The 16,167-nt window shown below is 38.8% G+C and overlaps 1 protein-coding gene across 2 annotated transcripts; it reads left to right on the plus strand.

The window, feature by feature from the left end:
• The first annotated feature begins 2,699 nt into the window (after positions 1–2,699).
• Positions 2,700–14,874, plus strand: ncapg (non-SMC condensin I complex, subunit G). 2 transcript variants are annotated; one of them, XM_044029147.1, is made up of 23 exons: positions 2,700–2,784; positions 3,048–3,162; positions 4,093–4,338; positions 4,535–4,763; positions 4,969–5,114; positions 5,200–5,284; positions 5,470–5,662; positions 5,751–5,900; positions 6,716–6,757; positions 8,019–8,159; positions 8,687–8,810; positions 9,150–9,239; positions 10,056–10,244; positions 10,328–10,438; positions 11,183–11,302; positions 11,771–12,010; positions 12,100–12,281; positions 12,450–12,615; positions 12,873–13,040; positions 13,876–13,999; positions 14,220–14,267; positions 14,401–14,470; positions 14,571–14,874. In XM_044029147.1, the coding sequence occupies exons 2-23, from the start codon at positions 3,055–3,057 to the stop codon at positions 14,683–14,685; spliced, it is 3,087 nt and encodes a 1,028-aa protein (XP_043885082.1). In that variant the 5' UTR covers positions 2,700–2,784; positions 3,048–3,054; the 3' UTR covers positions 14,686–14,874. The 2 variants fall into 2 exon arrangements, with proteins under 2 accessions (XP_043885082.1, XP_043885083.1); XM_044029148.1 differs by lacking the exon at positions 6,716–6,757.
• Positions 14,875–16,167: the final 1,293 nt, after the last annotated feature.

Consider the following 16,167-nt stretch of genomic DNA (forward strand, 5'->3'; position numbering starts at 1 on the left):
GATGATAAATGGGGTTCTCTGGGGTCTAGTCGTGTGTTTTTACTCCACCAGTCAGATGCTGTAAACACAATATTCTGAGAGCAATTTCACTAACCCTATGGTTTTTATATAGGAAGAACAGTGGTTACTGTATTAGGCCAACTGCCTTTGTTGTCATATACATTCACAGCCACATTATTAGGTACACCTCTTCACATTACCAGGTGCAGTGGTGTGCATACATACGAGGGGTGAGTTTAAAAAAAAAAGGGCATCCTGGCCCACTTCCTGTTGAGTTGATTGATTGCAGCATTTCAAAATAATTTTCTCTGTTCATATGGACTGATATATAGTTTACAATATAAAGATTTTTATGGTGCAAAATTAATAAATTACAAAAAACACATAAGTAAGCAGTTATGACTTGATATTAATTGGTGGGCCACTTTGAATTGAGTGTGGGGCTGGCTGCATGTGGCAGACAAATACAAAATATCCAGTGAGTAGATGTGCTGCAGGAGAAAATGCCGTGCTGATGCCAGAGCAGAAACCATACCAGGCAGGTGCCACTCCTTCCACTTTATTAGGTTTAGTATGTATTGTATTTATATTTTAATACTTTATTGTGTTTGACATTACAAAAAAGCAGATGGCAAATCAAAACAGCTATCATAGATCTAGTAACACATTGTATTAGCACTGGCTTAAAGGCGTTATCTGAATTGAATGGTGGGTGGTTTAAATTCCAAAAATATTTTATGTGATTCACAAAAGTTGTGATGTTTCACTTTTCTTGAATGACCCAAAAGTGGGCACAGAGACAGGGGAATGGTTAAGTAAAGATTTATTCAGTTCAGGCTTTGAGATTGAAGAGAAAATCACTAGAAGTTTTTGCAGCCATGCGTTACCACTCTGAGGAAGTGGAACAATCTGGCATCGAGTGCAGGAAAGAGGATGAAATGATGAGATGCAGGTGCACGGCCAAGCGGCCTCCAGCCAGCAGCAGACACACCCAGCCTCAGCAGAAAATCAGCACAGCAAAGGGGAGGGGAGAGAAACACCAGAACTGCACAACAAAAGTCCATATCATAACATAAGTGGGTTAAATTAATGCATGTGATACAAATATTGGGCCATCTGTGACACTATAACTTGGGAAGTCCAAATAGATAATAATTTCATCATGCCTATAGACAGTGTAAGCAATTTCTCCAATAAAACATCTGGACATTGTCACGACCGCATAAAATGTGATGTTCTATGGTGGTACAGTAGAGTCCATTATTCACATCATTTTTGGCTTTTGACAAAAGTGTATGGACAAATGGAGAAACTTTTATCCCGTCTACATTTGCCAGCATGAATATTTGATATGTTAATACACCTCTCATATAATCCCTCACCCACATGCACCCAGGTCTAAAGCAAACACCCCGACTGAGTACTCTATATTCAATTGATTTCCAGAAAGAGATGGATGATGCTGTTTTGCCATTTAACAAAAAGCCCAGTCCTGGCACCAGGATGAAGAAAATTGTGAGAGTGCAACTTTTTTAATGAAATAAGATGAATGGATTTAAAATCAAAGGCTACATGTCAACATGCACGTTATTGGAGCACAGCTGACAACATTGTATATATTGTTTTAAGAATTAATTTAGTCAAAATCAGCAGGGGGGAGGCACATAGAAACAACTCTTATCTTCTTTCACTACATCTGCATGGTTGTATCATCACATCCAATAATTTAGTTGTTTTCAACAGTTTTCTGTAAATGTTTATAGCTTTAACAAGATGTGCAGAAAATATAACTGAGGGGACTAAACCCACTGCTGCCAGGCTCGGCCCTGTCCAACTGTGAACCTATGTTTTTAGCATTTCCACAGGGTGAGCTGTGCTGTGATCCATCCACAGCTGCTTTAACACCATCACCATTACAACACCAGGTGCAGAAGGCTTACACACTGGCTTAAACTGATAAAAACAATGTGGGGCATGAGGTGAAGTCCCCTGGGCACAGACTGCAAGAGGGAACTTTAATCATCAAGTGAACCGTCACAACCTTATACTCAGCTTCATGGGTGAATAGACCAGGACAAAATAAAACCCTTTATAATAATAATAAAAGAAGGAGAAAGAGAAAGATTTGTATTTAGGTTATTCTGGTTATTTTATGAATGTTAATTACTGACTCATTACCTATAGCTCTTGATTACTTTACTGTTGGTTGATTAATTGATCATAATAAATATCTGCAGCAGTACTTGAAGGCCATTACTTCTCAATTTTTCTAGTTTGAGTACCGGCACTTTTATTTACTGTATTTATGTTATATTTCATTATTATGACCCAGATAATCATTTCCATGGCTGCACTACATGATGTTTATCCATTCTCATGAGAGTCTTATATTAGAGGTTTTATTTTTATTGTTAAACAAGAACAATATGTTCTTGTTATATTGACTTGGCTCATATTGCCACATTTGTGTCCTGGAGGACAGCAATATAGAAGGACACCAAATAAAATGGACTGTGTGCTTGAAGATTAAGTAATGTTAAGGACAATCAAGTTGACAAAATGTGAAAAAAGTCCAGTTTTTTTGGTTATTTTCATCTGGACTAAATGTTTAAATAGACGTTGTGAACATCGCTCACACCTCGTGACCAAACGTCATTACGTAGCAATCGAGATTACGTTGCTGCGTTCTCGCGAGAGCTCGCGACAATTGAATTTGAAAACAGGCGGCAGCAGCATCGCGAACAAGGAGAGGGAAGTGAGAAAGTGCACTTTAAAAAACGCACAGTAAGTTTATTTTCCTTGTAAAACACGACGTTTACTTAACTATTCTGATGAAATACGATGTCATTTTATTTCGGGTTAAGTTTATTCCATACAGCTTAGCTAGTTACGTTAGTTTTCTGTCTGAGAGTCGACGACTGGGTGTCGGACTGCAGTTTCCGCTAATGACGCAGTGGAGGAAAACAAGCTGTCGTTCACATTATTTCGGAATTTAAGCCGCTCGGTGACGGTTTGAGTGACTCTGTGTTTTAATATATTTTCTTTAGAGGAGAGATGACTACAGATAATGAACTGGATATTAAGGAGGCGTTTCAGCGCGCACAGAAAGGCCACAACAACAAGGCAAAGCTGGTGGCGAGTCTGAAGAGCCGCTACAACAAGGTGAGTCCCATTTGTTTATATGTCAGCCTGGTTCTTTCATTTAACAGTCATTAACGTGTCAACGTCAGGTTTGTTTTGTTTTTTTATTTGTTTATCTCTGTTGTATTTTAACTTATCTCATCATTCTAGGTAGTAGAGGTGAGCAGTTAGTAGATAATCACTTAGTAGAAAAGTGATTATTATTTATTAACCTGAATTATTCTTATCTGAGTGTTATTGTTTGGGCAAATACATATCCCTCCAGTCTTTATAAATTCTGCCTCGATTTGTAAGTCAAATTATAACGAGTTACTCTCAGACTATAACTCTCAGTTCCACTGTATGTTTACAAAAAAATTTTTTTTTTGCCTATATCCTTACATTTATCATTTTGGAACTTATTCAAATCGAATTCCCTTGTTCACTTATATAACACCAGGCAGGCTGATCACTTTTACATTCACTTTTTACAAATCATAAAAATTCTCAGTTAGATATTGTGGTGTACAGATATGGATCTCTAAAATGACTTAAAAAAAATAGTTACAAAATATCGTTGTTGGTTTTTTGGAAATGTTTAAAAAATGTGTCTTTATTTGTGGAACACCTTGTTTTTTTATATTGTGCTATTTCTTAATGACTTGTTATAGCTTTTCTGATTTTTACAAGTTTAGTCCTTAGTCTTTTTTTGCTTTCTTCTTCACTTTGTCCTTTGTATAAGCCTGTGGCCTCTTGACCTCTCCTGACACATTTTAATTTTTTTTTTTCCTTCTGGATTTTATGCGATTTGTGTGTACAAAATAAACTAAATTAGTCCCCTGACGTATTTTATGATGGATATACGGAAACACAAACGAAGCGATGTTTAAAATACTTAAAAGTTTAAAAGAAAAGATTATTTCAATTATGTTTTTATCTGTTATTAATTACATTCTTCATATTCTTCTTCAGCTCGAGGACAAAACACTTTTCCATGAGGAATTTGTCCACTACCTGAAGTACGCCATGATTGTGTACAAGCGTGAACCTGTAGTTGAAAATGTCATCGAGTTTGTTGCGAGGTTTGCCACAAGTTTCCAGTCTCCACCTAAACCACAGGAGGAGCAGCAGCAGGAGAATGATGATGAGGAGGAGGAAGAGGAAGAAGATGAAGATGATCATCCTTTTCTGAGTTTTATCTTTAACTTTCTATTAGAGGTACGCACTAAATTTTTTACACTAGTGTATATATGCAAAGTTAATCTGCTTAGGCATTGTTGTGTATGTGCTGAAATAAACTGCACATACTCCCAAAAGCTAAAATTTATGTCACATCTTCCTTAATCCTCTTTTCCTCTAATCCTGCTTCATCTACTAAAACGTTGAATGCATTTTTACTTCGCTTTCTTTGTAGTCTCATAAAGCCAATAGCCATGCAGTGCGTTTCCGAGTGTGCCAGCTGATCAACAAGTTGCTGGGCAGTATGGCAGAGAATGCTCAGATTGATGATGACCTCTTTGATCACATCCATCAAGCCATGCTAGTCCGTGTCACTGACAAGTTCCCTAATGTGAGAATTCAGGCTGCTTTGGCCATGACGCGTCTACAGCAGCCAAGAGATCCTGACTGTCCCACTATCAATGGTTGGTTTTTTCCCCTACTGAAATAAAATTCAACATGTTGCTGGCAATCAAATGTTCTGCAAGTCATGTCATGGCCTTGTATACTCTCTTTAATAACCAGTCTGTGGGTAAACTTTTAGTTTTGGTAGATTTGGGTGTGTGTGTGTGTGTTCTGTGCATATTCTCTTAATTGTCTCTAACCATTCAATTCTGTTCCTCTTTTCAGCGTATATGTTGATTCTGGACAATGATTCAAATGCTGAGGTACGACGTGCTGTCCTGTCCTGCATTGCGATGTCCCCACAGACCCTGCCCAAAGTACTCAAACGTACCAGGGACATCAAAGAGAATGTCCGCAAGCTAGCCTACCAGGTAGCCACACATGCCGTCTAATTTGGCTGATCACATGTTCTTGTGAAACGTTATGAATTGTCCACTTTCCAAATTTCTCTTTAAGGTTCTGGCTGACAAAGTTCACATTAAAGCTTTGACCATCGCACAGAGAGTTGGTCTTTTGCAGCAGGGCCTCCATGACACCTCAGGTAATGTTTTGTGTGTGTTCAACCCAAAGATGTACCTTTTAGATCAAAGGGTAGCCAATTCTTACAGAGAAACTGTTAACGTTTTGGAAAAAAAAGGCATTATTAGCCTGTGACAAAAATCTTTGCAGATTGTTCTTTTCCAGTTTTGCTCAACTAATGTATATTATTGGCTGTGTGCATTGTAGAAGCGGTGAAGGACGTAGTTTGCTCTCGTCTCCTGCCTGCCTGGCTGCTTCGGCTGGATGATAACATTGTAGAGTTGATCCACAGACTGGATGTAGAGAATTGTGCCCAAACAGCTCTGGAAACACTGAGAGCCATCTTTAAAGAAAAGCCGACTGAGGAACTGCTGAAGGACAGAGTGCAGCTTGACAGCAGGTACAGTGATGTACTTCAAACTGCCTCTCTCATGTGACATAAGTGATGGACTATCCAAGGCTACAGATTAAGTATGTGTCTTGAATAGGAAGCTGATCCCAGTGGACTCTCTGACCTGTGAGACTGTCCTTTACTGGAGAGCTCTGTGTGAGTTCTTCAAGGCTAAAGGAGACGAAGGTGATGAATTACTGGAGCAAGTGTTGGCAGATGCTGCCACTTATGCCGACTACCTCTATGGGTAAGAAAAGAGATTCATTTACATTTCTCTGTCAGCTGTATGTTTTCCCCCTACTGCAGTGTAAATTGACAGATAATTGATTTATAGCAGCAGCCTCCATAATATGATTTATTCTTGTAGTTAATATAGTATCACGTCCAGTGTATAAGAATTAGTGACATCCAATGGGGACTGCTTTTCTCATCCCTCCCTTTCACAATTGGTCTTACAATTGTGAAAGTTTATACTTTACTTTGCACACACTGTACTTTTGTTGGGTTTTACATTTTGTTGTGTCTTATTAAGTGTTAAGTCTCTTGTTGTGTCTTATTTAAATGTCAAGTCTTTTGTCGGGTCTTATTTAAGGGTTAAGCCTTTCGTTATGTCTATTTAAATGTTAAGTCCTTCGTTATTTTTGCTATTTTGTTGTGTCCCTCAAGCCGGGAGTCTCTGCAAAAATTTCATTATCCTCATAATGACAATAAAAACTTCTTGAATCTTGAATCTTGAAGGGTGGGCCCAGGGTAAGGGTCAGATTTACCACCGTTAAACTACTACTATGCAGGCTACCAAAGGAAAACAGTTTTTATTTTAAAGCGATTCTACACTGATAAAAACATACTACTACATTTAATGTCCGCCAATAAAAAAGTTACACAGTTAATTGACAGGCATTTTAAAAATTGTGTGTGTAATCCTTCAGTCTTCTGATTGTGCTGCTTCCCTCTGATTTATGGAGCTTTATGTCCACAAGTGGTCAGAAAATTGGGTAGTGTAGTATTCAGTTAGTTTTTGTGACAAGCTAACACATTTACCATTAATCGTTGTAACTGCAGGTATCTGAAGCGATGGTCTGTTTTCTCAGAGGAGCTCCTTGTGTATGTAACTGTGTGCTTACTTCAACTCCTTTGCTTTGATAGTGTGGCTAACTAATGGTTATAAGCGCAACAAGGTTTAACATGAAATAATGACATTTGTAGATAAGTGTGATGAATATTAAGTGTAACATGTATTTAAAAAAATCACCTCATTCCTGCCAGACAAGTGAAATACTTTGTGTTGGTGCTTAGCACTTTTGTTTTTGTCTGTGGGTTGTTATTTATAAGCCAGATGGTTCAAAAATAGCTGTGATCACATGATCACTACCTCAGGGGCCTCAAGAGATCATGTACTCAAACTCTTCCTGATCTTGTTGCAGAGCAACACCATTTGTATTTGTTGTATTAAGACTTATTCTAGCTTTTCCCTTGATGTACAGAGCACAGACAGCTGGACAGTATTTATCTAGAAAATGGGTCAGTGTGATTGAGATTAGAATAATTTAGAAAGACACATTTAATATAATCTTATTTCAAATTTAAAATGTGAAACCTAGCATTCAGTCGTATTATGCCTTTCAATGCCATTCATACTTTTTATGTCCAAGGACTCTGTAAAGATCCCTCCTATGCATTGCTTTACTCAGCTGTTTGCCTGCCTAACTGTTTTCAATCTTTAACATGCTTATTATACATTAGCTGCATTTAAGGATTTATATTAGGGCTGCTTCTAACGATTAAGTTCATAATCACTTAATCTATCGATTGCGAAAGTCATCAATCGATTCATCGTTTGGTTCATAATTTGTGACAAATTACTGGGAAATTTTGGCCAGTGTTTTTCAAAGTGAACGATTATCTCAAATGTCAAAATTATTCAGTTTTAGTGATTCCTTTGTTAATATGATGCAAATAAACAAGAACATATTCACTTTTAAGAAGCTGAAAAATCAGAGAACTTGTCTTAAAAAATATTCAAACTACTAAACAAAATAGGCTAATTTAGTAATTGCTTATTAATCAATTTATGGTTTCAGCCCTATTATATAACATGTTAGTGTTTTATTTAAAGGTAAGTGACCAGTTGCAGGTATGTATATATAGTACTGTATGGACTAGACAGTTGCTAAAAGCTAGTGTGGCTGTGTGTGACAAAGCATTTTGTTCTTGCAGGACAGGTGTTGTGCTCAGCTACTTGCAGCAGTGCATTTCATGTGTTATTTATTCTTGTACCACTGTGACATTTCCCCCTGAGAACAGTCTGATGTATTTCTTTGACACAGAGTGTGTCAATGAATAATTTCTTATCCAACTGTTGCAGTTATCTGAGGGAAGTGCCCGTGCTGTCAGAGGAGCAGAGGGCTGACTTCAACCAGCTTGAGCTTGTCATGACCAAAGAGTTCATCTCTCAGCAGCTCATCCATCTCATCGGATGCCTGGATACAAATGAGGAGGGCGGCAGGTAAGATGAGGACTGAGGAGAGCGACAAGATATATGTGTGTGTAGTGTACTTTGTATCCTTTATACCTCTGCATAACTGACCAAGTATAGAGATAAATATTTATTTTCACAATGTTCAATTCAATTTTATTTGTATAGTGCCAAATCATAACAAAGTTATAACTAACAGCCCCATGATCCAGTGTTGGAAGGGTTTTCTGTTATCTGCTATGCAAGAATGGGTTCATACATTTGAAGTCTACCAAAAAAGTTAGATATAAACATTCTTTGACATTGTTAATTAAAAGATTTCCGCCAAATACTCTTTACATGTAAGAACAAAATCCAAAGCTCCATTATTAATTTAGTCAAAAATTTAAACCTAACAAGAGTCCAAAGAACACTCTAAATTATGAAGGCTCTCTGCTTAATTTGTTTAGCCTCTTCTTATCTTAAGATACTTGGACCTTTATGATTTTCCTCTCATAGTTACCATTCAGGGCAAACATATCAGACTGGCTTGTTGAGCTTTTTTGTGATGTTTGTAGGAAGCGCGTGTTGACAGTTCTGCAGGAGATGATGGCTCTTCCACAGACACCGTGCTCCCTGGTCTCTTTGCTCACTGAGAAACTCCTCGCCCTTGTGCCTGATGACAATAGACGCATACAGACTGTGAGTTTTATTTTACACTTAAAGTAGGTTTTGTACCTTTACCCTCATATCTGATGCCTTTTTTAACCTTTCTATCATGTTTTCTATCAGCGATGATGCTCCTTTTTTAAGCTATTTGTTTTCTGTTTTTTTTATTTGATTCTCTTGTTTGTCTTTATTATACAATTGTATTATGATATGGTATACATTTATCAGTGTTTCTAGCTCAACACATGTGATGGATGAATGGTTTAAACTCTCCGTTACTACTAAAGGTTTTTTGTTTGCAATGCCACAACAGTAAATAGATTTTCCACTCGGTGGGGAGTTATTACAGATACTAATGTCTGTGTTACACAGGTGGCAGAAATCATCTCTGATGTGAGGGAGCCCATCATGGAGGCCAGTCGACCAGTGGATGAGAGCGAGAGCCGCCGGCAGCAGGTCCAAGTGAGTCAACATGCTGCCAACTGAAATGCTACCCCACTGTTTTTTGGATGGATGAAAACATCACATATTAGCTGTAAAATGTTTAATTTAGTAAAATCTTTTTAATTAGTATGTTAGAAAGTACTTGAACTCTGATATTTAGATGTTTTAAATTAGGATTACTTACTCATAATTAATTAATCTTCATCTCCTCTGATCTGTCCTCCTCTACAGTCTTCTGTGCTCTGTTTGTATTTGCTACTTCTGTTCCTCCATCTGGCAGATGGTTTGTATTTGGAGGCGTTGCATGCGTTAACAGGTGGGATGGAAGATGCAGATCATGTACAGCAATCTGGTCTTTGCCTGGGGTTATCCAGGTTAATTTGTTTTCTCTTTAACAGTTTTCCACACCTATTTTTTCCTGATTTGACCTTGGCTTACAAACTGTGGTTACAATAACCTAACAAAGTAGGCATGGAAAGATTCATTCACAACCTTGGGTGTTGTCATGATTGACAGTCCATATGTTTTTCTCCAGTTTTAAATAAGCATGGAAAGTATGCAATTTGGTGAAGGCCAAACATCTGCTGAGGAAGTGAATGTTAGCTCAGGTGTTTAGCCTCCCTTCATTCAGTGCACCTGCTCCCTATCCTTTCTCTGGAAGTAAAAGCAAAGGGCTCCTTAGAGAGTTGTAACCTGGCCCAGAGCCTCAGCTGTTGTTGTTTTTCCTCTTTGGTTGTGGTGCATTGCCACTCTAAACAGCCTGGAAACCCTCCTGAGTGTATTTCTGCCAAGTCCTGACTCCCTGCTACTCTTTTCTTCCCTTCCTCCCACCAGCTAGCAGAGGTGAAGGTGTGCATCTTGGAGGCCAAACAAACCCTGGAGGACTGCATCACCGCCCAGGAGTTCAGCCGTGCAGCAGAGCTGAAGGACTCCATCACAGAGCTGGAGAACCGCAGGAACCACATCATCCGGGAAATCACAGAGAGCAGCCAGCCAGCGGAAAAGCTGGGCCACACTGAGAAGGTTCATAGCTGTTTTGTCCCTCTGAGATTTTTTTTCCAGGAAAGATTTTTACTTAAATTCAAATTGTATTTTCTCTGTTTCAGAATGACCCAGAGACTCTTCTGAGGTGTTTAACAATGTGTGCTGAATTGCTCAAGCAGATGAACATCAAGACTCGAATTGGCCCAACCATAAGTGCCTTAATGTCCTCACTGGTATATAATCACACCTCATCATATTTTTCACTTGTTACCATACGTGTTACCATTAACACCAAACGTGTTACCATTGATGTACAGATTACAACCTCTAACTGGATCTCTCACTCCAATCGAAATAAAGCTACTCTCCATCAGGGCTGAACAATTAAGCGTAATGTTATCGAAATCGAAATACAGCCTATGATTTGTGATTTGTTAAAGCCAAAATGTGTGTCAAAATTTTATTTTAAATTCATTGTTGTTTAGAGCTAAACACATCTTATTTTAAAGACTGAAGAGAACATATATGTTTCTCACAGATCTGCACAAATATCACACAGTAATAACTTTAAATATATTTTTCGAATGAAAATTAGAGCAATTCCTGTCAAAATAATCGCAATTAGATATTTATTCAGAATCGTTCAGCCCTACTCTCCATAGTTTTAGGTCTGCTATGGACATTTATCAGTGTTACTGTCTCTTGTACATCTCTTTTAGTGACATATTCTTCTAACATGAAAGTTTAAATATGATACAGGAAATGTACTGTCACCATATATTTTGTGTTCCACTACCTTAAACAAAGAGCAGCAAGAGACTTGATTTTAAATGTGTGACCAAACTACATACAAGACATAGGAACTGATTTAGATTATTTTTAAATTTAGTCCTAATTCTGCCTGTTGATCGTGATTTGCTTATTGTTTATGTCGAGTCATGTTGGCAACAAGTAAACTGTATTTCTCTGTCCGTCAGGTCCTGCCCAGTATAGCAAATGCCCACCCTGCTGTCCGCAACATGGCTGTGGTTTGTCTGGGAACATGCACTCTGCACAGCAGGGAACTGGCTAAAACCCACATGGTCCTGCTGCTACAGGTGAAAATGCTATTGTAATTCTGACTTTTTCTGGGATTGCCTTTTTTTTTCTTACTAAATTGAGCTAAGTGGGTTGTGGATACAGTTAAAACATGGCTACTGTCGTCATTCTTACTTAAGAGAATACTTGTATTTTAAAATGTAAGACATCTGAGTAATGCAATAGCAATACATCACCCCATTACCTTTCAATACAATACCTATTTTAACCACAGCATAAAGGAACAAGGTGTGCTGCACTATATAGTTCTCAATCCACATGAATAAACATTTAATGTATATGAAAACATGTAAACGAATAATGAAACCATTCAAATTTTCTCACTTGACACACATGCAACCTAACACGGGTGCCTGTTAACCCAACATCCAACAAATAGTTTTCATATTGAAACTAGGATGTAGCTAATAGAAAATGATCCAATTATCAGTAATAAATTTTGTGGTTTGTATGTTTTTCCCCTTCAGATAGCACAGCTGGATGAGGTAAAGATCCGCATCAGTGCTCTGCGGGCCATCATCGACCTGTTGCTGTTGTTCGGCTTCCAGCTGCTCTCCGAAACAAGTGCCACTCAGACGGTGCCACCCTCCCAGTCACCTGACAGACAGGAAGAGGACTCACCGCCTGTGGCTGAGGAGAAGGGAGAGGTACCAGAGGACACTGCGCAGAGTACTCTTGTGATGCTCTCTGAGTTCCTCGACAGCGAGGTGAGCTCTCGTGAACCTCGATGTGCGTTTCAGGTTTTGTTGAAAGTAAAATAGCTGAAATAATCTAATAATCTATTTAACCTATTCAGGTGTCTGACCTGCGAACTGAAACTGCAGAAGGTCTGGCCAAACTCATGTACACCGGTCACATGTCCAGTGCTAAGATGTTTTCCCGCCTGGTGTTACTGTGGTACAATCCCGTCACAGAGGACGACACCCGTCTGAGACACTGTCTCGGAGTCTTCTTCCAGCTCTACACCCGCGAGAGCAGGTTCACACATGTTCTCATACACATGCAAATTATGAGTTAATATGTGGTATTCATTACAGCCATGCACAGTGTTTAACATCCTGCTGCTGTTATTATTATTATGACCTGAGGTGAAGTGATTAGTCATGTGTATAAAGTAATAAGGAGTTTGTCTCTGTGGTGTGTTAGGGTTCACCAGGAGGTTGTGGAGGAGAGTTTCCTCCCCACTGTGCGGACTCTGCTGAATGCCCCAGCCACCTCTCCTCTCGCTGAGGTGGATATTAACAATGTGGTTGAGCTGTTTGTGGAGCTGACTCGACCTAGTGCACTTATTAAACCCTCGACCAACACAGAGGTGAGAAACGTCAGACTTATGTTTACTGTGTCGTAGTAGCTGTAAAGGCTCATTGAGCTTTCATGAATTCTTCAACATAAAACTTGCTCGCTTAAAGAGTTGTGAGTTAGGAGGTTTTACTGACACGTTATCATTAAACAGTTATATTTTGTCAGATGAAGGATAAAGAAAATCAGCTAAACCTATGGGGCAAAAATTGTGTATTAAATACAATGAGGGGGGAAATGACTGAAAGTATATGATGTGTTTATCTCTAGGAGTTGTGTGTCCATGACTACCTGGCAGTGCGTTTGTGTGGGGAGATGCTGAAGGACCCGACAGCCCCAGAAGTCCGTCTCTACGCCAAGACTCTAAGCAACCTGGAGCTCAGCAGAGACGAGACCGTCAAGAAAGACCTGCAGACACTGCTGCAGCAGCTTGTACAGGTATTCACATGTGTACAGTGAAACGAAAATGCAACTGTTCAAACAGAAGATTTTTGTTTTTACAAAATTACCATTTTAACCCTGAAGAGATCCTTTAATATCCTGACAAATTAGTTCCTGACGTCAGAAAATGTCAGCTTCCCAAAAACAGCTGTAAAGATATTATATATTAATATTTTTTCAATTCAAATCAGTCAATCTTTTAAAACTACTTCAGCCTAAACTACATATTAAATATGTTTTGGGGATTTGAACTCTTTCAATGTTTTTTCATCTTAAAAAAAGCCTAAAAAACTAAATTAACTACCATCATTTCCATAAAATACATTTCAATGAGTATTTGAAATGTATTTAAATGACAGGTTCCCAGAATTTCTTTCCCACTTAAATGTATTTTCATTTTTATGTCAAAAACAAGCAAATGACCTTTTCCTGAAGGTCTACGTTAGTGTTTCCCAAACCTCCTATATGGGGAAGATGGCAAACTATTGTAACCTAAATCACAATATAAATCATGACAAGAGCAAATTATTGCATAATGTAGCGACTGATATACTGCCATATACTGTATGTAACCCCAATATCAGAACTGAATTAATTTACCAAACATAATTTCCAAGCAATGTTTGGCAAATGTATTAAAACCCGGGGGACACAAATAAATCTCCCACCAACCATCTGTTTGCGGCCCAGTCTTTGGGAATCACTGCTCCAGGTAACATGTAGATGTAGTTTCTTTTTCTGTTTAAAGCCCAAAGGTATTCCTTTTTCTATCACATAATATGGGGATAAATGGATTGAAATGTTTGACCCACTGCATTGTCCTTATCTTCAGGTGGTGAGGGATCGGGTTTGTCTTCGTGCTCTGGAGAAGATGGTTTCTCAACTCGTGGACTCAAAGGAGCAGGCTGAGCTTCTCAGTGCCAGCGCACTACAACCAGTGGATGTCAATGCAGATGGTACACATACAACCGAAGTGACAATCTGTACATTAGACCACCTGATGTCCCACCGAGCTTCCATCACAAATCTTATCTCGGTTACACTGCACTAATTTGTTTCTGAGTGGATTAAAATAAATCTGATTCCTACTCTTGACATCTGTCAGTTTGAAGCAGCAAACGGTGAGGGAGGAAAAAGGCACAAATCAGATTTTTTTTTTGTCTGTCATTTACACAGAAGCTGCAACAGAAGATCTGTGCAAATCTGCCAAGAGAACTAAAAGAGGTAATGTGGTTCTTATATACACTTCCAAAACTGCAGTATGTGATAGTGCCCATGTATTTTTAGAGCTTTTCTCGTCTACCCAAGAAAATGAGTTGAGTCAGCAGTATGGAGTAACCTGAGTGTTTGTGCACAGGTCAGAGGAAAGTCTGTGCAGCTAAAGGAGGCAGAAAGTCGAGCAGGAGAGCCGAGTCATCAGAAGAGAGGTGAGTCTTTCTTTTAGTCTCATCTGTGTGAAACGGTCAGACGTACATGCTGTCCGTCTCTGTCATATTCTTCATTTGTCATATTTTGTTTTGGCTGCAGTGATGGAGAAAACGTCCCTGTGGTGCGCACGACAAGGAGAACCAGACCTGCAGCTCTGGAGAAAACAAAGCTGGACCTCAACAATCTCATCAACCAGGAAGCCAATGTGTCATAAAAACTCTGCTGATGAGCTGTCAGTGTAAAAATCAAACTCAAAGTAGTTACTTTTAACCTTGTTACGTAGTCCACTTCATTATATTCAAAAATAATTTTCTAATGTACAACATTTAGTGAAACTGATGTCATTAACTTGTCATTTTAATCTCAGATATGTCAATAAAGCTTGAGCTTATCATTAAAACAACCAGATCTTTTTCTTATTTTTTAAGTAGAGCTGTCAAAGTTGACATGTTAATCGTTGCAATTAATACAGCCGAGATTAATGCGATAAAATCATTTAACCCAAGTTTGTTTACTTCTAGTGTGTGCTGGCCTCCGACATGAAAGCTGGAAATTAACTGCATGAAAAAGTCACTTGCCTGCAGTCAGTCGAATAGGAGAGACTAAGATGGTAACTGAAGATGGCGAGAGGTGAGGGATTGTTGGGCAGGTGGTTTCATTTCATCGATAAAACAAACATTTTATGACACCTACCTGGGTGTCATGGCACAATTTATCGGCAATGACAATTAAGTTGCGATCCTTTGCCTTGACTGTCAAAAAACAGATGCGGCATTAATTGCTGAGCCCTGCGCAGAGGAATTCCTCAACATTGCCAACAAGTGGAAAGTAAGTAACTAATTCTCTGTAACGATAGTGCCGGTAATATGCTGGCAGCTGCCTGGAGAATGCTATCGTTCTCCATCACTTTATCTAAATGAATACGTTTCTAAGGACATTCTCAGGTGGATTTTTTTGTTGTTGTGATGTTAACACATGTGGCAGTCATCCATGTTGATTTTAAGATGACCTGGTCTGCACTTGAAAGCAAACTTTATCGTGTAATCTAGTATCAAAACAACTTACCAATGTACAGCGAGCAATCGGGGAAATAACATTAGACAGGACATGGTTAGATCTGAGCTGAGTTTGAGGGTTTTACATCTCGCAGTCCACTATAGACGACACTGCTCACTCCTTATTTTAGAAGACTTTATTGTTTCAATTACAGACATGTGCATCTGTTATGGACGTATAAAAACATGTGATAAAGAAAATGTACAACAAATGTTTAGCACCAGGTTCTTCAACGGAGGTTAACACTGAGCCACCCCGCCTCCTGTTGAAATGGCAAACCATAGTGACAGACATACAAGGGTAGTCAGGCACACAAAACACACTACAGGGTTTAAGTTTTGACCTACAGCCAGACACCTCGAATCAAAAGCGTTATTGACTCAAGATTAGTGTTTACCGATCGACTCTGGCTTCATGTCTCTCACGGTCTTGATAAGCAAAAGAGAAGTAGGCCTAGCTGAGCCCCACTGGAGGTAGGCATCTCTTGCTGCATCTTGAAAACAAAAAAAAAAACAGGGAACATGGAAACCTCAATAGCAACGTCGCCCACCTGCGTTTATACAGTAAATAATGCTATTATGTTTATGATAGAGAGAGAGAAAAAACTCTTTAATGCTATTAAAACAAACAAGGATCTGTT

Source organism: Solea senegalensis, linkage group LG6 (genome assembly GCF_019176455.1).
Source record: "Solea senegalensis isolate Sse05_10M linkage group LG6, IFAPA_SoseM_1, whole genome shotgun sequence".
Classification (NCBI taxonomy): Eukaryota; Metazoa; Chordata; class Actinopteri; order Pleuronectiformes; family Soleidae; genus Solea; species Solea senegalensis.